Source organism: Oncorhynchus masou, chromosome 22 (assembly GCF_036934945.1).
Source record: "Oncorhynchus masou masou isolate Uvic2021 chromosome 22, UVic_Omas_1.1, whole genome shotgun sequence".
Taxonomy (NCBI): Eukaryota; Metazoa; Chordata; class Actinopteri; order Salmoniformes; family Salmonidae; genus Oncorhynchus; species Oncorhynchus masou.
The window spans coordinates 47800514-47822042 of NC_088233.1; the positions used below are offsets into that span (position 1 = coordinate 47800514).

At 43.2% G+C, this 21529-nt stretch overlaps 1 protein-coding gene across 2 annotated transcripts in view; it reads left to right on the forward strand.

Moving 5' to 3' along the window:
- Window positions 1-21529, forward strand: part of LOC135509606 (protein inscuteable homolog) — a 96094-nt gene that overhangs the window by 36577 nt on the left and 37988 nt on the right. For both annotated transcript variants that reach the window (XM_064930396.1, XM_064930397.1), the window contains exon 2: window positions 7808-8160. In XM_064930396.1, the coding sequence (XP_064786468.1) occupies window positions 7826-8160 (335 nt within the window). In that variant the 5' untranslated portion in view covers window positions 7808-7825. The remainder of the gene's footprint in view (window positions 1-7807; window positions 8161-21529) is intronic.

A 21529-nucleotide genomic window follows, 5' to 3' on the forward strand; every position in this document is an offset into this window, starting at 1 on the left:
CTCAGGCACTCCCAGGCAGCCCAAGGCTCAAACCCACAGGAACCTGCAGTAACCTGGAAACGGTGTACTCAGGCACTCCCAGGCAGCCCAAGGCTCAAACCCACAGGAAATTGTGGTAACCCTGATAATGGGCACTTCATGCGCTGCCGCACCCCAAGACAGCCCAAGACTCAAATCCACAGGGAACGCTGCTAACCCAAATAAATGCTCAACCTACACACTGCCGAACACCCACTCCCGGACCCAGCCATAAGAACACCATGAGCCTCACCGGGAGCAGTTACATCCAAGCGATAAAGCATCACAAAGGTATGTGAGGAACCCCAACTCGCTGCATCACAGATATCACCAATCATCATGCCCCTGAACTATGTCGAAGAAGCAGCCACACCCCTAGTGGATTAAGGTTTACCACACACCGCTACACAACCCTTGTCATTTGCTGTCGTATGCCACAATCCAATAGGAAAGACACTGCTTAGAAAGCACCCTACCCCATGTGAGAACTCCAAACAGGAAGGGTGTACTGCTAGCTCGTGGAGATCCCCAACGCGCTTGGCCGACGCCAAGGCCATTAGCGTAGTAGTCTTGTAGGAAAGGACCTGGCTGCCATATAAACCTTTAATGTGGGAAAAGAAAGGCCCTGCTCAAAAAAGTTATTGCAAGAACATCAAAATGGCCACCAAAGAACCTCAAACATGCGCCACTTATGCACATAACCTTCTCGTAAAGGGCGCACAAGCCCGACTGCATAGTCGTAATCACAATCCGTCAAATTCAACCTTTTCAGGGCCCAACCCCACAGAGATCTGTGGTTGTGGGTGCCAAACTCTCCCATGCACCGATGACATGGAACCCTTCAAGGGTCCCCGCCCAACAAGTGGATAATCTCCAGGAACCAGGGTTGTCTGGGCCAACAAGGAGCCACAAGATTCAATAACAGACTCTCCTGACGGACCTTCTCCACGGTGGCTTGAATCAGGTCCACTGGAGGAAAATCATAGCGCAGGGTCCGAGGCCACTGATACGCCAAAATCGGTTCCCAACAAAGAGCCCAGCCAGATCGCTCATTGAAAAAAACAGACGACAATGCAAGTTTTCTCGTGATACTAAAAGATCTACATCGGCTCTGCTGAAACGGTCCTATGTCTGGGCAACCACCGAGGGGTGCAGTTTCCACTCTGTAGAGCTAGGATCCACCCTGGAAGGTAGATCCGCACCCACGTTGAGAGATCCATATGAGCCACCACCATCCTATTGTAGTACCTTACCTATATATGCTGGCCATCCAACATCAGAAGGAAAAGCATCAGCACTAGAAAAACAGTTAGTAGCTCTAGATAATTTATATGCAGCGCCCTAGAAACTGAATGCGCTGAGCCGGAGTCAAACAACATTTCTTTGAATTCATTATGAACCCCAGAGACTGAATATGGCAAACCAGCTTGGCAGTGTGGAGCTGAACCTGTTCCCTCGACTCTGCTACATTCAGCTAATCATCCAGATAAGCCAATATGCTGATCCCCCTCGCACTGCACAGGTGCCAAAGCCGTCTCCACAACCATAGAAAAGGTGCAGGGCAGTAGGGTGAGCCTTAAAGGCAGAACCAGGAAGTCATATGCCACACCCTCAAAATTAAACCTCAAACTTTCTGTGGGGAGGAAGTATAGCCATATAAAAAATGCATCCTTCAGATCTATGGAGGTAAACTAATTGCTGGGACGCACCGACTGCAACAGCCTGCGAAGTGTGAGCATTTTGAAGTCCAGGATGGGACGCAACATTCCTTCGCTGTTGGGAATTAAGAAGTACTGGCTGTACCATTCGCTCTGTACTTTTGACACGAGGGACCACCTCTCTCAAGACAGGCGCTATGACTTCTGGGATCATTGACGTAATGACGCCACAAAAAAAGAGGAGCACAGCGATCTGCAGACTGTACCCCCTCATCACTGTCCTCATCAGCCATGGTGAAATGCCACTGGATGGAGCACGCTGCCAGTCTCCCATACATTATCTCCTGAAGGGGCAGAAGGCTGCTCTGAGGACTGGGATCCTTTGTTTTTTTCTCTCATGGTTTTTAAAATATCCACCACTATTGACAAATGTGGGGAAGAAACTGTTTATTATGCCCACATCTGGACGACACCGCACTCTTGATACCCCTGAACAGAGAGGAACCTTGGGTAGAAACAATGTTTCGTGGTACAGCCGTTCTGATACCCGGCCCACACCGGCAAATTGGCAACTTTCCCCCATTGACGAGCCACTTGGGAGCACTGCTATCACTCTAAATGCTTGGGGAGGAGGCCCCCAAGAACAAGCCCCCAGCCTCCACCTATGGTCGCGAGGTCTGCTTCTTCCCCTGCGCTGCGGAGGAATCTGCTTTCACCCCACACTCCTTCGACCCAGAACGGTGTCTGTGCCAAGACGTCCACCGCTGCCCAGAAGCACCAAGACGGTAAAAAACCGACCTCTAATTCCTGGAGGAATTCCACAGCGGGGGAGAAGACAGCCAATCCACCCTCAGGTGATCTGCCGTCCTACGACTCAGCTCCGTCAAAGGCGTATTATCCACAAATGCTTCACTCACCCCTTATAAATATAAAGTCGGGGATTTAGGCTGCCATTTGTCTGGGTTACCTTCAGGCGAGTTAGTAGGCCAAACCGTTTGGACACTACAGACAATTTTGTGAGAAGATTAATTTTCGGGACGTCTCCAGGTTTGACAAACAGCGCCATAGCTATGCCACTTTCCACCACAGATGCGGAATGACGCCAGGCGGATGCGGTGGTTTCGCAACCCATGCAAAAAAACGGATGTCTAGCTTAAACTGACGGATTTTGATGGGTATTTTTTTCATCATGTTCATTAGATCTCTTAAGGATTTTATAATCTAGTAATTTTGAACCTCGACGTCGAAACCGGATAAGAAATGTGACTTTTTCCTATCAACAAAGTCTAGCTAGCCAGCTGATTTGTTTTCTTTTGAATTCCTTCAATGAATACCTGCATTGAAGTGATTCACCTTATCTCCTGGAGGACTACAAAGGACCACGAAGTACAGGAATGGGAGACACTCACATATTTTACTCAAGTGGATTCCATCTTAGTCTCAAAAAGACAAACCCTTAGTAAGGAGCTCAAATATGTACTTCTTCCACTTTGGAATCCTTGCGGAAAAAACTCAAACATCCAAGATGAGGCGTTTAGAAATCCATTAATAAGCCAAAAGAGTCCACACAGAACTGTATGCCTCCCTCTCTTGCCCCTCTCGCGGCTGAACTGTATGCCTCCCTCTCTTGCCCCTCTCGCGGCTGGTGTTGACCGCAACAATTTAAGAACATTGCCCAAAAGCCCAGCCATCCCAGCCCACTCCACTCGCCAGTCACCTGGCAATTTTGCTCTTTTTAATACTCATCCCTGAACATCAAAGCCCTACTCGTCAGTGGCATTATTGTGGACGAATGTGTTGATGTTCTGTGACCAACAGAGACATGGCAACAACCTAATGACTATTACCTGCTTAACCAAGCAACACCACCTGGCTACGTTTACCTTGTCAAACCTTGTGCTCTGGGTCGTGGAGGTCGGCTTGCTGTCCTTCATTGTTCTGACTCGAAGTCAAAGTCACACATGTACTCCAGGTAACCTCTTTTGAACATATAGCCTGTACAATATCTGTCCCTCAACCACTGCTTATAGTCCTCATCTACCGGCCACCAAAAACCTCTCCAGTCTTTCTTTCTGAGTTAGCTGAGCTCCCTGTGTCCTGCCAAACTATTGTTAGGGGACTTTAACATTCATGTGGACTCTGAAGGATGTGCTTTGCCGGAGACTTACTCTGCCCTTTTGGATTGCTTCAACTCTACATAGCATGTAAACTTCCCCACCCATGACGGAGGCCTTGTGTGCACAACAGGCATGGCTCCCTCCAACCTGTAAGGTCTGGACAGATCCATATCTGACCATGAGGCCATACTGTTCAGTGTGCCCGCCCCCATGCCCAAGCCAACAAGTGCACCAACACCTCGAGAAATATACAAAGGATTAACACAGCTTGGATATGCAATCATATGACACCCCTGAACCTCATGTATCCTCAGTGACTGACCTGGTGGCTCATTATAACATTGAGCTCTCCTCCCACCTGGATGCTCTGGCTCCCCTTAAAACAAGGGTGGTCTCCGTCAACATCCCAGCGCCATTGTACCCTCCTGAGCTGCGTGCCATGAAAGCCATAGGACGACGACTAGAATGGCTCTACACACGGACAGGGCTTATTGTCCATAAGGAGGCCTACCAAGACCACAAGGACTTACTTGCCACAACCAAATCTGCCTATTTCTCCAACATCATAAGGAATGAACAAGGAAACCCAAGACTGTTCTTCTCGATCATCAACAAACCTCTCCGCCCATTGGACAACCCCTCTCTCACAATCACCTCTGACCTCTGTGACAGTTTTCTGGCCTCCTTTCAAAACAAAGGTGATGATATTTACCAACAGCTGCAACAATCTCACCCTTCATAGTATTAAAATGTATTAAAATGTGCTTAAAAACAGTATGTGCATTTTCCCACCAGAGGTGTTTCCATCAAACTGACTTGTTGTGGATAAAAGGCTGTGCGTGATGACATAGTGCAGATAAAAATAACTTTGATACATTTTTTATCTGACATGTACTTTACACACATAAAAAGTTGGATAAAATCCTGGCTGGTGATGATATCAGATTTGCCCTCTCTAAGCAGAGTATTGTACTTGTGGTGCCAAGACTGCAGTGAAACAGTACTCTCTCTCTCTCTCTCTCTCTCTCTCTCTCTCTCTCTCTCTCTCTCTCTCTCTCTCTCTCTCTCTCTCTCTCTCTCTCTCTCTCATAGTAGATTTGTCTAATTGACTTCGTTGTTATTTTTCTCACCAACAATGGCATGTAAAATCTTGGTGGGGTAATAAAATGTTTCATTGATGCATGCCAGCAAAGCCACTATACAACACTAAACAATACATTAATTGCACTATAACGGTGACAAACGGTGCCGACAAACTGTTAGGGCCTACATAAATCTGTCCCAACAGCAGAGTCCCAACAGCAGTCCCAACACCTTACCACTGCTACACCTGGCTGTCAGCTGAGCCTTGTCTGTCAGCGAAACAGTTAATTCAGACTCATTTACAGCCTTTAATAAAAATATAGCTGATATGGCTGACTTGTTTGAACAAATGTGGTTTCTACTGACAATTGAGATTTACAAACTATGGCATAAGGGGACAAAGAGCGGATAAGAGGCAATCCGTAATTTCGATTAAGACATTCATGAGCGAGCTAGGACGGACGTAGTCAATATAACTAGTTGTTCAGCACTTTTGAAATGCACTTGTAGGCTCTAGAAAGAGGCCCAAATCCCGACTTGGAATTCAGAGTTGGATGACCATTCAAAAAAAAATCTGTATTTTCCCAGTCAGAGCTAATTTTATCTGAGTTCCCAGTTGTATTGATATTCACTGTAGTATTTTCTGGCCCATGGCATTACCCCCTTTTTTGTGTGATATCCAATAGGTAGTTACGATTTTGTCTCATTGCTGCAATTCGCCTACGGACTCTGCGAAGGTCAAGAGTCAAGCCATACTGCTTCTTGACACACTGCTCGCTTAACCCGGAAGCCAGCCGCACCAATGTGTCGGAGGAAGCACTGTCAAACTGCCGACCGACCGGCCCACCACAAGGAGTCACTAGAGCACGATGAGACAAGGACATCCAGGCCAGCCAAACCCTCCCCTAACCAGGAAGCCAGCCGCACCAATGTGTCGGAGGAAGCACTGTCAAACTGCCGACCGACCGGCCCACCACAAGGAGTCACTAGAGCACGATGAGACAAGGACATCCCGGCCAGCCAAACCCTCCCCTAACCCGGACGACGCTAGGCCAATTGCTCGCTGTCCCATGGGTCTCTCGGTCACGGGCGGCTGTAACACAGCCTGGGATCGAACCTTGGGCTGCAGTGGCGCCCTAGCACTCATTGTTGAATTTGCGATTTCCAACTTGTTGTGTAATGTTTATGTCCAGTGGCCGATAAGCACCAATACGTTTTATTTATTATTTATCTTCACATGACAAGGATTGAAAAGGATTTGCCAGTAGATTGCTGACTTGATGCATGATGATGACTCCTTGTTTAGCTTGCTAGCTAAGACTTTGAAAGTAGGATGTTGACATAATCAGTCCAATCAAAGCTAAGGTAGATATAACGTGATTTGACATAATTTTATCTGTGATCAATGACCTTGAGCCTTGTTGGATGGGCACTTCTAATGTAAGTCTATGGCAGCACCCAAGAGGCTTGAATATTTTAGCTCTACCCGTACATTTTGCGGTGACGTAGTGTCTCTATGAGTGACAGAACACTGAGCCAATCATGACGCAGCTAGAGAGCATTACCAACCCCTACACTTCGTATTTTCCACTGGCTGCCCCACCACCACAGAAAGCACTGAGCGAGGCTGAAACACCTGCTTGTTGGAGCTGCCTTAACCAAGAAAGCAAAAAAGAGACCTTGTTTGTATGCGGCTTTATTAACTCAATGATACATTTTTTTTTGTTTTTACACTGTTTGCAAACTGATATGTAGATTAAAAAAACATGAGCACACCCAGAAAAAAGAATTTGTGTGGAGGTTCTAACTAACGGTGAATAAACTGTGCCTTCCTCACAGTGCCGAAACGCTGGTAAATACCCATTCAATTGCTGGGAGTTTATACATGGAGTGTGCGACTTTCTTTATTTTGATAGTTTACGCAAACTGATATGTGACACGTATTAATGCCAAAATTACATGCAAACAGGTGGGGCTCTGCCACTGAGCAGTATAATGGCAACAATTGTTCAACAGCCCCTATTCAAATTGGACACACTTATGCACAAATTTTTTGTTTGCCATTTCACACACTTTTAAAGAATAGCTGTGCATGTTCATATGTGACTGTCGGGAATGAAATAAGTGGTATAAAAGGGGTTATTCACAGCTATTGATTCAACAACACTCACCATTTCATAGGCCAAACTACAGTGGCTAAACCTGTTCCAAGTCACTGGGCCAGAGAAGTTGACTATGAGTCTCATATGTAGCTATGTGCTGATCATAGTCCTACAGTAAACATGAAATCTGTAATCATTCCACAGCAGGATGCCATTAACTAAATGGATTATAATATGCCCCCCCCCCTCCCACCCCTCATGCCACAGCGGGATTTAAAAATGGACTAATCTAAATGGGATACATCAATAAAAATGCAGAATAAAATTGCAGGCACTTAAGAACTTCAGCTCCCTTGCCTGGGTTCAAAGTGGAGAGTTGCTGGCTGGCAGCCAGCCAATAAATTAGAAGATAAGAAATATTATTCCACTGGCACACCGGGGCCTATAGCTATTTAAAACGGGGGCTTTATTGATAATTGAATTACTCTGGTAAAAAAAAGAATAGTAGGCTTGGATGCAGATCAATAAGGAGAGATTGTAGTGGATACGGTGCCGTGGAAGCGACACAGCCAAAGAGGCCGTGTGTGTATGTGTGTGTGCGTTAGTGCGTGTGTGCATCTGTCTGTGTATGATTATGTAAAATGTTCAGGTCCTTCTTTTAAAATGTTCGATTTAGGATTCTAATAAAGTATCAATTTGTGTTCAAGTGGATAGGTGATGCAATAAATTGTATATTACTTACTCTACATTACCAAATGGTGAAATTGATAGAAAATAGCAATGTGTGACTTTGGATGGTCTAATAATAATCTAATGTTGTTTATTGCAGGTGCTGTGCTGAAGTGATATGGACACAGGTAGAATGGCTAGTCCTCAGAGCTCCAGAATGGCTAGTCCTCAGAGCTCCAGAATGGCTAGTCCTCAGAGTTCCAGAATGGCTAGTCCTCAGAGCTCCAGAATGGCTAGTCCTCAGAGCTCCAGAATAGCCACTCCTCAGAGCTCCAGAATGGCCACTCCTCAGAGCTCCAGAATGGATAGTCCTCAGAGCTCCAGAATGGCTAGTCCTCAGAGCTCCAGAATGGCTAGTCCTCAGAGCTCCAGAATGGCCACTCCTCAGAGCTCCAGAATGGCCACTCCTCAGAGCTCCAGACACAGTAGCTCTGTTTCATCATCTCCAATGAGGTAAGTGCACACGACTCGCATGGTGCACATATGACATAATATGCTTTGTCTGTATCTATGGGACTGTCAGCCTCGCATCAGTCTCTTGAGACACACACCAACACACACACGGCTGCACACACATTCAACAGGGCAAGAACCTACGCATGCGTACACAAATACAAACACACACATGCACAATAACACACACATATAGGCTACACAAGGGGCACAATAATGTTGTGTACACTGTTGCTACTAATAGTAGTAATACTGGTAATAAAATAACCTCAGATTCAGATCTGTAAATGGGTCTAAAAACACATGGGATATATGGTGTCATTATGCAGTCTTTGCCTGGGATTGAGAGCGAACGCATCACCACCCTGCAACTGTTAGAGTGGGATGTGTCTCTGAGTTGCCAAAATACACACACACGCACACACACACACACACACACACACACACACACACACACACACACACACACACACACACACACACACACACACACACACACACACACACACACACACACACACACACACACACACACACAGTCTAGGATTAGACCTCCATGCACGCAAATACATTCAAATGCACTGCGAGGACTGTTTCGTATACTGAAGATTCCAACATATGGCACTCACATACAGACAGTCAGGAATGCACGGGACATGTTCTCACACACTTACTTTTCAATCAGATTCAAATGAATCACATGAATCACATACACATAGGAATAAAAAAAGAACATACACATATGCAGATACCACAAAAACATCTGCATCTACATAGACATACACTGAAATAGACCCTATAAGGTAACAGATGACACTATCCCTGCATGCAAACTGTTTGGTTGGTCACCTTCTGCCTCAGGTTCAAGCCTGAAAGAGGCCATGTCATGCACTGCAGCCAGGAGACCAGCAGTTTCAGAATCAGCCAGATGTGTGTGTGTGCTCTTTTACAGATGATGTTATGTGTGCTAGCGTGCATAGGCCTACAGTGTGTGTGTGTGTGTGTGTGTGTGTGTGTGTGTGTGTGTGTGTGTGTGTGTGTGTGTGTGTGTGTGTGTGTGTGTGTGTGTGTGTGTGTGTGTGTGTGTGTGTGTGGAGCCCATTCCTGGACTGCACTTTAGAGCTGTCAGTCTGCTTTGCGCTGATGGAAACATCTGGAAGTCAGATGTCTGCCTCATACCTCAGATCCCAATCACCGTCTCTTAGTCTAGGGCAGGGCATTTTATCCCATGTGCTACTTCAGGAGGAGTGTATGCGACAACCTCAGTCATCAAAGCACAGTAGGCTAAATGGTATCCATATTGTCCATGAGTTTCTAGTAGATAGACCATATGGTTCAAGAGAAAATTTGCCTAATTGCCTAATTAATGAACAAATCATCAAATGAACTATTATTTTCAATTTACTCTGCAAGTCTTCCAACTATAGACGATTTCTTTGCAAACTGCCACCAGCACATTGACAACAAACAAGTAAAATTAATGTGTGTAAAAAAAATGATATTTCATGCTGAAACCTTCATATTAAACACCAATGGCATGGCATTCACTAAGTTGATGGTTATAATTAGGATAATGTTTTACAGCTTTGTCATTTTTTTTTTTTACATTATAATCATCTTATTTTATTATTTCATATTTGACATGTGATAAGGCTCAAACAAAAGTCCTTGCAGGCAAGATTATAATAAATTGTTCCAAGTAGATGTTTGCGGTGCTAATTCTAAAAAGAGTCCATGTAAAAATATATATCCAGAGGGAAAAGCACACTTTGAAAGTTCCCAGTAATACCCTCCCTTTGCAACCCTAATACAGCCTGAAACATTTGTGTAAATGTTTCTTACAAGCCAGACTGTTAAATAAAATGACCTTTGAACTTACTCTAGTGCTTGTTGTCTGTGCAGTTTATCCTTCAGCTGCTCTAACGTTTTGACAAAATATCCACAGGAAAGTATTGTTTTCCTGACTATTTAGACAGTCGGTATGTATATGGTTCAGCTCTGCACCGAGATAAAGTTGGTTAGTATGACCATCTGTAGAGCATCTATCAACAAACTACACTACATGATCAAAAGTATCTGGGGACCTGCTTGTCGAACATCTCACTCCAAAATCATGGGCTATGGAGTTGGTCCCCCTTTGCTGCTTTAACAGCCTCCACTCTTCTGGGATGGCTTTCCACTAGATGTTGGAACATTGCTGCGGGGACTTACACTGATGTTGGGCGATTAGGCCTGGCTCACGGTCGGCATTCCAATTCATCCCAAAGGTGTTCGATGGGGTTGAGTTCAGGGCTTTGTGCATGACAGTCCAGTTCATCCACACCGATTTTGAAAAACCATTTCTGTATGGACTTTGCTTTGTGCACGGGAGCATTGTCATGCTGAAATAGGAAAGGGCCTTCCCCAAACTGTTGCCACAAAGTTGCAAGCACAGAATCATCTAGAATGTCATTGTATGCTGTAGCATTAAGATTTCCCTTCACTGGGTCTAGCCCGAACCATGAAAAAGCCCCAGACCATTATTCCTTCTCCACCAAACTTTACAGTTGGTGCTATGCATTGAGGCAGGTAGGGTTCTCCTGGCATCCGCCAAACCCAGATTCATCCGTTGGACTGCCAGATGGTGAAGGTTGATTCATCACTCCTAAGAAAGCATTTCCATTGCTTCAGAGCCCAATGGCGACAAGCTTTACACTACTGCAGCCGACGCTTGGCATTGCGCATGGTGATCTTAGGCTTGTGTGCGACTGCTTGCCATGGAAACTCATTTAATGAAGCTCCCAACAAACAATTATTATGCTGACGTTGCTTCCAGAGGTGGCTTGGAAGTCGGTAGTGAGTGCTGAAGCCGATTTGTATGTGCTTCAGCACTCGGCGGTCCCGTTCTGTGAGCTTGTGTGGTCGACCACTTCACGGCTGAGCTGTTCAGTAAGGCCATTCAACTGTCAATGTTTGTCTATGGAGATTGCATGGTGGTGTGCTCGATTTTATACACCTGCCAATCATTTGAAGGGGTGTCCACATACTTTTGTATATATATCGTGTATCTGTTGAAAAGCAATTGTTGCTAAGGTTACGCTTAGGGTTAGGTTTAGAGAAAGGGTTAGGGTAAGGGTTTAGTTTAGGGTTAGGATAAGGGTTAAGGTTAGGGCTAGGGTTAGGGTTAGTAGATAGTTAGTTGAAATGTTACTTACTGATAGTCTGTAGAGCATCTACAGATGGACTATCCAAATAAAGTGTTACCAAAGTGGTTTCTTCATCCCTTCCCTTATCACTCATACCTTTCTGTGAATTCCATTCTGCAATGCTATCATAAACAGGAAAGACTAGACATGTTTTGGTATTCATTTGGAACCTCCCAGCTCAAGCACTCCTATTGTGGCCAAGGTTTGCCAAATGTAATTACATTTTTCAAATGTAACCTTTATTTAACTAGGCAAGTCAGTTAAGAATACATTTTTATTTACAATGATGGCCTACCGGGGAACAGTGGGTTAACTGCCTTGTTCATGGGAAAAACAACAGATTTTTACATTGTCAGCTCTGGGATTCAATCCAGCAACCTTTTGATTACTGGCCCAACGCTCTAACCACTGGGCTACCTGCCAATGTAGTGCACGATTTTCCATTCATGTGTATTTAATGTTCAGAACCCAATAAGAATACTTTATCATTCTTGCTTACTACATTTTGTATACATGTTTATTTCATTGTGTGGGATAAGAGTCTCCTTGTTTCTGTTTCCTCTGCTTCTCCAAAGCCTCAATGACCTGCTATTCAAAATCTCACAGCTCATTCAGCCTACATTTTCCCTCGGACTGTCTGAATGTGGTTCTCTTGTGGTGTCTGCATAATATTCATATGTGGTGCCAGAAAGGATATGGTGCCATTCATGCAAACCAGACATTATATGGTGTCATTCATGCAAACCAGACATTGAAGCACATGTGGGTTCACATGCTACAATAGAGGTTTTCTTATTGGAGACCTAAGTAGAAATCTTTTGCTGAGAAGTCTAAGAGCGTTTGCCTCTGGCTCCTGGTCGATTGCCCTTACTTGGGGTTGGAACCTTCCAATTGCCATACCTTCGCTGCCCCGGTTGTGATTCAGTTGTTATGCATTCCCACAGCACAGCCAAACTGGCCGCTTATCAATTGAATTCCGTCTCCAAAGACATTTGAAGAGTTACACAGCCCAAAGCATCACTGAGTTACTGTAACGTACCAGGCGGAGATTTCACAATTGGGGATTGTATTTGTATAGTCTCATGTGGCTCCCATAGAGCATGGTGCTTTCAATGCGAGTTCCTCCTGCCCAATAACTCGCGCCGCGCTTGATCGAAGACAGGTGGTCCTCCCAACACCGCTGGGCTTTACTCGTCTGTTTACGCGCTTATCGACGAAAGCACCCAAGCACCAAAATATAGTGATACATACACATAGTCGCAACTAATAATAGCGTAGCACTGGCGTTGACAGTTGAATGTGTTTTTCTCTCTGTGCCTGCCTGAAAGTTTGTCTCTGTGATGCAATTGCGTGACACACCAACAGCGCATCAGTCACACCAGAGAGAATTCTAGCAACATGCTAATGCTATGCTAGCACCAGGCAGTGCTATATTTAGCTCTCAAAACACGACTCACTGTGCAATGAAAAAAGTTTAGTCTCGGCCCGGTTGGTTGGCCTCCATCACTAGAGGTTGATCTCTCTCTCTCTCTCTCTCTGCATCTGATGGGTTGTCCTGAGACTTTGATGCATCCCTGTCACCGTGTATGTGCCCCAGCGCAAGTTAAGCTTGTGACGATTGCCAATTAGCACTGCTTTTAGCAAGGAAGCTGAAAGAAGAACCCGCTTTGCCTATTTTAAGGATTCCACTTTGGAGAAATCTGACACTTTACACAGAGTGGTGAGAGATAGTTAACATCTCAAACATAAGGAGAATGGTTCGATTATTGACGTGGCTGCTGTTATACTGTATATTCCTTGTTTTATGCATTGAACATTTCGTAGGTTCGCTATCAAGAGGGAGGCTAGCAGGCTACACTATCCCAAAGAGCAGCCCCACTAAGCATTTTCCGGCGGTGTTTGGTGTGTTTGGTTCAGATTTGGTCCGGTCTGGTCTTGATTTAGCCCAAACAGTCCAGTCTGGACCAAATCTAAACCAATCATACATAGACATCTATATTTCAAGTTTGGACAGCACAGTACCTCACATTACGGTACACTGTACAGTAAATGAAAGTAGAGTATAGTACAGTAGAGTATAGTGCAGTACAATACAGTAGAGCATAGTAAAATAAAGCAAAGCAAAGTATAGTGTATTTATTGTACCCTACTTCACTCTAATGCACTCTACTGTACTGTACTCTACTTAATTAAACTCTACTGTACTGTAGTGTACTCTTCTCCACTGAATGAAACTATTCTGTACTGTACCGTATGGTACTCTACTGAATAAAACTTGACTCTCCTGTACCATACTGTGCTTTACTGTACTAAAATGTGCCGTATTGTAATGTGATGTTCAAACTTGTGAAACATGATTCAGTCTTATGTAGCAACATTTGAAATGGTGTTTTTTTTTTACATTGGATTAAAGCAGAGACACAAATCTACAAAAAGTATGTCATACACTGAATGTGAGGAACAATGGGAAAGTAATTCTGCTTTGAAAGTTGCTACATTTGTAACCTCACTTTTGAGAAAATGGCCTCTGAATGTTTTGGTACCAACTGGAGAGCTCTTCTTCTTCTTCTTCTTGTTCACACCCTCTTAATCTTTTGCCCGACCCATCTCTTTAAGGGTTGATCCAATCGTTCTGTACCAACAGCAGCAGTCAAGCACCCAAGCTAACTGACTAACTTGCTTTCTACTTCCAAACACAAATGAGAGAACATCTCACTGAACATTACTCGACCTAGCAGAGCTGGTTAGACTGTTTTTATGTTATCCAGAGCGTTGGTGACTGCAACTGTGTTGTCAGATTGTCCGTTTGTAAATTCAGAGTATTTCGCTCTCGGGGCGTTCAGAGCGTAACACTGGACACTCTGGCCAAGAGTAGGGTTGATTCGAGCGTTGTGAAACGGCAGTCAAGCACCCAAGCTAACTGGCTAATTCACTAGCTTGCTAGCTACTTCCAGACACAAATTAGAGAACATCCCATTCTGACCATTTTACTCACCCTAACAGCTGGTTAGGCTGTTTTTATGTTACCCAGAGCGTTGGTGACTGTACCTGTGCTGCTGGCAACAATTTAATTATGCTTTTTTGCCGAATTTTACTGACACCGGCCATATTCAATGGACGTTCATACGTTCATCAGTTATTCTGCGCTCTGGCACACTCAGGTGAGAGTGCTCTGAAATCGGAGTAGATGGCCAGACTGAATATGCGAACACACCGAAATGGTTACTTCCATAGTGGAGTCTTTTGTTAAGACATGTAGCTAGCTAGCTAAACAATGAACCATAATCCCAACTCATGACATTACTACCCTGCATGAATCTGCAGGTAGCTAACCAACCAGGTTCAATGTTAGCTAACTATCATTACGCCATATCTAACCAAGCAAATGGCTTTGAGATACAAATAATAAGATCATACACGTAAAGTTAGCTAGAAAGCCAGCTAATGTTAGCTAGCTAGCTAACAGTACACTTTAACTTGAAAGGAAAAGACTACGTCAAAATTAGAAATGTGTAATATCTGAAAATATAGTAAGCTAGACTATCTTACCCACATACATCATGGTTGGATGCTTCTTCCAGTCACGGATGCCACAGTTGCCCTTAGATTGAAGATGAAATCCAGAGACAAGTGTTTTAGCTATCATACTCTAATTTCACTGATTTCAAAACTCAGTCCTCCAGAAAGTGGAGCGCAAAACTTTTCACCTTTTAATTCAACACCTAAAAAGCACCTGTCGTCAACGTAATTTTTCTTACTGGGGCCCTAGATAGCATACTCCGCCTACAAACTACACTGGAAATGACTGCTGTCCTCTATTTATAACTGCTAGTTCCTTTCCACCTCCGCAATTCATTGTGCGAAATACAATTCTCCAATGTTCTTTTCTCTTCAGCTCATTGTGCCGAGACATGCTCTGTGTGCAGAATCCGAATGATATAATATTACACTGTTATTTCTGTCTATCACAGTCATAAAGATTAGGAATAAAGCTCACAGTCAAGGCCTATTCTACTGTGAAATGGTCTATATTAATTTTTTGGGCTTTGTGTAACTTAATGGAGCTACTCTAATGTACAGTATGTTGTGATTGTGTTGTCAGACGCAATGGACACATTAACATCAATTATAGCGCAAATGGAACCAGGGAGGAATGATGGAGCTTATTTACTATCCGCGATTCATTTGGGCCCTATTAGCCGGTACTATGCTCTGTGGCATCATTCTCAGAGGCTCATACAGGGCATTGACACACACACACAGACAGGGCCGGTCCTAGCCTTTAGAGGGCCCTAAATGCATTTCTCATTTTAACATTTCAATTTAGCATTTAAGAATGGCATTTTCAAAGTAGCACTGATAATCCTCCATAAATGTAACCGTTAAACATTTTAATGTTTATGTACAGTGCCTTCAGAAAGTATTCGTACTTGTTGACCTATTCCACATTTTGTTGTGTTACAGCCTGCATTCAAAACGGATTAAATAGATTTCTTTCCCACCCATCTACACACAATACCCCATAATGACAAAGTGAAAACATGTTTTTAGAAACGTTTGCACATTTATTGAAAATGAAATACAGGAATATCTCATAAATATACATAAGTATTCACACCCCTGAGTCAATACATGCTAGAATCCCCATTTCTTTACCAATATTTTTTGCAGTTTTACTTTAGTGCCTCATTGCGAACAGGATGCATGTTTTGGAATATATTTATTCTGTACAGGCTTCCTTCTTTTCACTCTGTCATTAAAGTTAGTATTGTGGAGTAACTACAATGTTGTTGATCCATCCTCAGTTTTCTCCTATCACAGCCATTAAACTCTGTAACTGTTTTAAAGTCACCATTAGCCTCATGGTGAAATCCCTGAGTGGTTTCCTTCCTCTCCGGCAATTGAGTTAGAAAGGACGCCTATATCTTTGCAGAGACTGGGTGTATTGATACCCTATCCATAGTGTAATTAATAACCTCACCATGCTCAAAGTGATGTTTCTTCCATCTACCAATAGGTGCCCTTTTTTGTGAGGCATTGGAAAACCTCCCTGGTCTTTGTGGTTGAATCGGTTTTTGAAATTCACTGCTTGACTGAGGTTCCTTACAGATAATTGTATGTGCGGGGTACGGAGATGAGGTAGTCATTAAAAAATCATGCTAAACACTATTATTGCACACAGAGTCCTTGCAACGTATTGTGACTTGTTTTAAGCACATCTTTACTCCTGAACTTATTTAGGCTTGCCATAACAAAGGGGTTGAATACATTTCAGCTTTTCCTTTTTTATTAACTAAAAACACATTAAAATTATGGGGTATTGTGTGTAGGCCAGTGACAAAAAAAATCTCAATTTAATCAATTTTAAATTCAGGCTGTAACATAACCCCACCTCGTCACTGCCCAATCCCACTAACATACATCATGTCTCCATGTATCTCAGCCCATAGTTTTCCAGGCTCCGGGAGCCGGCTGACACCGGGGCCCCATCTCTCTGTCTCTGCATTTCTGTCACTACGCCTCGAGTGTGTTTACACTCCAACCACTGTGTAAACGACTCTCCCTTGTCCCCCCAGCCTCCAGAGGCGGAGAGGGACGCCTCATCTTCACAGTCCCCGGTCTGTGATAACACAGCCGCTGGCATGGGCGACCCCATCCCTGGCCCCCTATGTAAATATTTGTCATCTCCCGCAAACTGGAGTGTGCTTTTTCACTCCCCTTTGGAAAACACACCTATTATTACTATGATTTGCTTCAGCGAAGGTAGGGTCATTTTACTGGAGGTTTTGTGTGTATACATCCATGTAATTCTGGAACCTCTAGTTTTTTAAATTCCAAAATGATCTGGACTTGTACTGTGTCTATGTGCGCCAAGTGGGTTTTAAAAGCATGACTGTGCATTTTCTGGCTGAACCTTAGAACAACTCGCTTCAGATTATGATGATAATCACAATATTGTAGCGGGAATGATTGCTCCTTGCTATTTGTTTTTTACAATGTAAGAAGGTGGCAATTATTTAAATGCAGATTTAAATACATCAGCTGGAAAATGTGTTGCATGTGACACAATAACCAGCTTTTCGACTCCAATCCATTTTAGATTCAGTGATTTATTTCAAATGCTATGGTCATGTTGAGAGGACCTTTTTACAGATAGAGAAATGTCCCTCATAGTGTTTAATGAAAACAGCGATTTCAGTCAGTAAACTCTTAAGATGATCATTGCCAGCATAAGATGTAAACATGGCATGATATTGCGGGAGAAATCCAAACGTGGCCATTTTCCTGTTTTAGTCATTTAAAAAAAACACCATTGAGTCATGTTCACCTGGTAAAATGTTGCTAGGGCATCTCTGTAGGGCTTGTGAAACAAATGGTAGGCAATTAAATCCCCTGACCCTTCCAATCTCCCCGTCACCCGTGACACATTACTAATTAGCGTCCACTCTGTCGAGAGGGGGGTCCAGGGGGGCTGCAGGAGTGCTGCCAGTCTGATTGCCGGGGTGACCTGGTGGGGTGCAGTTTTCAGCAACCATGGCTGTGTCGTGTCTCTGCAGCATGAAGGTGGGGGCACCATCAAACCATTAGAATGTGGACGCATACACACACATACAGCTCTCCGGGGCTAATTGGCTAGGGACACTATCGGCATCAGCAGCTCTATCTGGGCCTTCAAAGGAAGCATTTTATTTTTGCCTTTTACATGTCCGAGAGACAAGGTGGAGGCCCAGCTCTTGAGTTGAGAGAGTTAGAGCTGCTCCTCTTTTCCTCAAGAGCTGGGGCTATTTTCGTCATGTCTCTCCCAATTGAGGAAATCAATCGCATGGCACCTTTTGAGAGTGTGGCCTTTGACCTTGAGAGTAGCACCCCTCTTCATTAGGAAGCAAATGAGAGCATATCTCCTCTCCAAAGTGAGTGGGTTTGTGGGATAGCTATTTGAACCGGTGAACCTCGTCATTATGGATGATGTCGGAAATCTCTGCCTACAGCTTCCCATAATGCATCCCCACGTCACCTCACCGAGGAGAAGAGTGACAGGGCGGAGGACGATGTCAATTCCAAAAGTGCAAGAGTAGAGTTAGGATTGGATTTGGTTTTGTGTGTGTGTGTGTGTGTGTGTGTGTGTGTGTGTGTGTGTGTGTGTGTGTGTGTGTGTGTGTGTGTGTGTGTGAGAGAGAGAGAGAGAGAGAGAGAGAGAAGAAGAGAGAAACATTTAGAAAAGGGGAGAATGCCTACACTTGTATTTACAACAAAGTTGCCATTCTGTAGTGATAATGAAAACATGACACTTGTTTATAGTTGAGTATAGTTATTTTAACCATTAACTCAATCGAACTGTAGATATTCTAATAGCTATATTCCAAAAGGGGGTATATTCAATTATGTGTCATTGGATGATGACTCATTTCTGTCTGCCTCAGACAATAGTTTGGTGGAATCAGATACCACACCACTGCTGACCTCATAAAACAAATGGATGGTTTTCTTTAGTAAACAGGCACACTCATAGTGACTGATATTGAAAATACTCTCGATTGGAAACGTGCCTTCTCAATGGCACGACAATGTTTACCCAGCTCTGTGTTAAAAGCTGAAACTCGATACATGCAGAAAGACAGAATACAGGCAGTGTTTGTTCCTATGGGTCAATAAAATTCATGATACCAGACAATAGACATACATCATCATCATCCATCATCACCATGGTCCCACAGTGATTCAGCTCTACATTTGTCTCAAAGGCAGGCTTTGACTATTCAAATTGGATTTTTGTTTGTTTAAAGTTCGCACACAATGACGCTTCCTTTTAGCACCCAAACACCCAATGAGCTTGGGGTATTATTAGAGATCTTTGTCAACACAAGATGCAAAGCTTCCGGTATTTTACCAAAGTTACCGAATCTTCCGTAATTTTGGTAATTAAAAGAAAATCTAAGGCACTCTCTGAACTTGTTTAATTAATTAGGCTATTTTCTCTTGAACCATATGGTCTATCTACTAGAAACTCATGGACAATATGGACATAGATATAAACGCTATATGGGATACATTTTTAAAACGTTATTCAAGTATAAATTATTAAAGCATCTAATCAACTATGGCATGGGTGTCAAACTCATTCCACGGAGGGCTGAGTGTATGTGGATTTGAGTTTTTCCCTTTCAATTAAGACCAAGACAACCAGGTGAGGGGAATTCCTTACTAATTTGTGACCTTAATTCATCAATCAAGTACAAGGGTGGAGCGAAAACCCCGCAAGACACCCGGCCCTTTATATTATATATTATATATTACACCCAACATTTCGACTTGGTCTTGGGTGTTTATGTGCTGGCTCTAAATAAATAAAAATACTACGCGTATAACTTTGATATCCTGCGCGTTGTCCCTGTGGATATATTTTTACCTTGACTATTTCTGGAATTAGTGCCGCAAACCTCTACTTGGAACAATTTATTATAATCTTGGCTGCAATGACTTTTGTTTGAGCCTCATCACATATATGAATATATGAAATAATTTAATAATATTATTTCAACATTAAAGAAAAAAATTGAATGACAAAGCTGTAAAACATTGTTCTAAATATAAACCATGTGATAAGGCCACAGAGGGCCAGAGATAATTAGACACTTGTAAAAATCTGATGTACCCAAAAGGGCCACTATAGATGTGTTGTGATAGATTACATAAAATCCTTGAAATATACGTAAGCTTCGAAAGTTTCCAGTAATATACCCTCCCTTTGCAACCCTAATCCTGATGCAATATCCAGATTAACTCATTGACTCAGTATTTACCATGAATGAGTTTAGTGTAGAACTGCATTTCCTAAACTCAGTCCTGGGGACCCCAAGAGCTGCACGTTTTGGTTTTTCACCTAGCACTAGACAGCTGATTCAATGAACTCATCATCAAGCCGAGGACCGAGTTTGGGAAAGCTTGGCGTAGAATAGAGATTGGTGAACCTCCACCCTCTTGTTTACTCAAAGCAGAGGAGGGCGTTGTAGCGATCAACCTCTCAGCCTCCTTAACGCTGGGTTGATTTCACTCATCCGGAGAAACCCCTCTGAAAGCCTCCAGTAAGCCCACGTTCATTAGGTTCAATAAGCCTGAAGAGAAAGAACCCACTGGGCACAGACGTCAATTCAACGTCTATTCCACATTGGTTCAACGTAATTTCATCGATTCAACCAGTGTGTGCCCAGTGTGAAGTGTTTGGTCTCCACCGAGGTAAAATAATAGGTTTGACTAACGAGTCCTAACACCACCAGTTATTGGTGAGTATTTGACCTCGCTCCCACACTATTGATTCTGAGATCCCTGGGTATTTGATTTGAAAACTTGGCTGCTCTTGGGGATATCAACTTAAAGGCTAGGGCAGCATTGACGAGATCTCATTTCATGGGCAATCAGACTATATGTTTTGTATGGATATGGAAGAGTCAACTCCGTCTCACAAGAAACATAAATATTGTCTGATTCCGATTCGTAACAGCCTTTTTGTCACGTTCGTTATACGGAGGAGACCAAGGCGCAGCGTGATAGGAATACATCCTCTATGTATTAATGAAGACGAACACTAAACAAACTATACAAAACAACAAAACTAACGTGAAGCTAAATATAGTGCTGACACAGGCAACTAACACATAGACATAGACAATAATCCACAAAATACCCAAGGAATATGGCTGCCTAAATATGGTTCCCAATCAGAGACAACGATAAACAGCTGCCTCTAATTGAGAACCAATCCAGGCAACCAAATCAAATCAAATTTTATTTGTCACATACACATGGTTAGCAGATGTTAATGCGAGTGTAGCGAAATGCTTGTGCTTCCAGTTCCGACAATGCAGTAATAACCAACAAGTAATCTAACTAACGATTCCAAAACTACTGTCTTATACACACAAGTGTAAGGGGATAAAGAATATGTACATAAAGATATATGAATGAGTGATGGTACAGAGCAGCATAGGCAAGATACAGTAGATGGTATCAAGTACAGTATATACATATGAGATGAGTATGTAAACAGAGTGGCATAGTTAAAGTGGCTAGTGATACATGTATTACATAAAGATGCAGTAGATGATATAGAGTACAGCATATACGTATACACATGAGATGAATAATGTAGGGTATGTAAACATTATATTAGGTAGCATTGTTTAAAG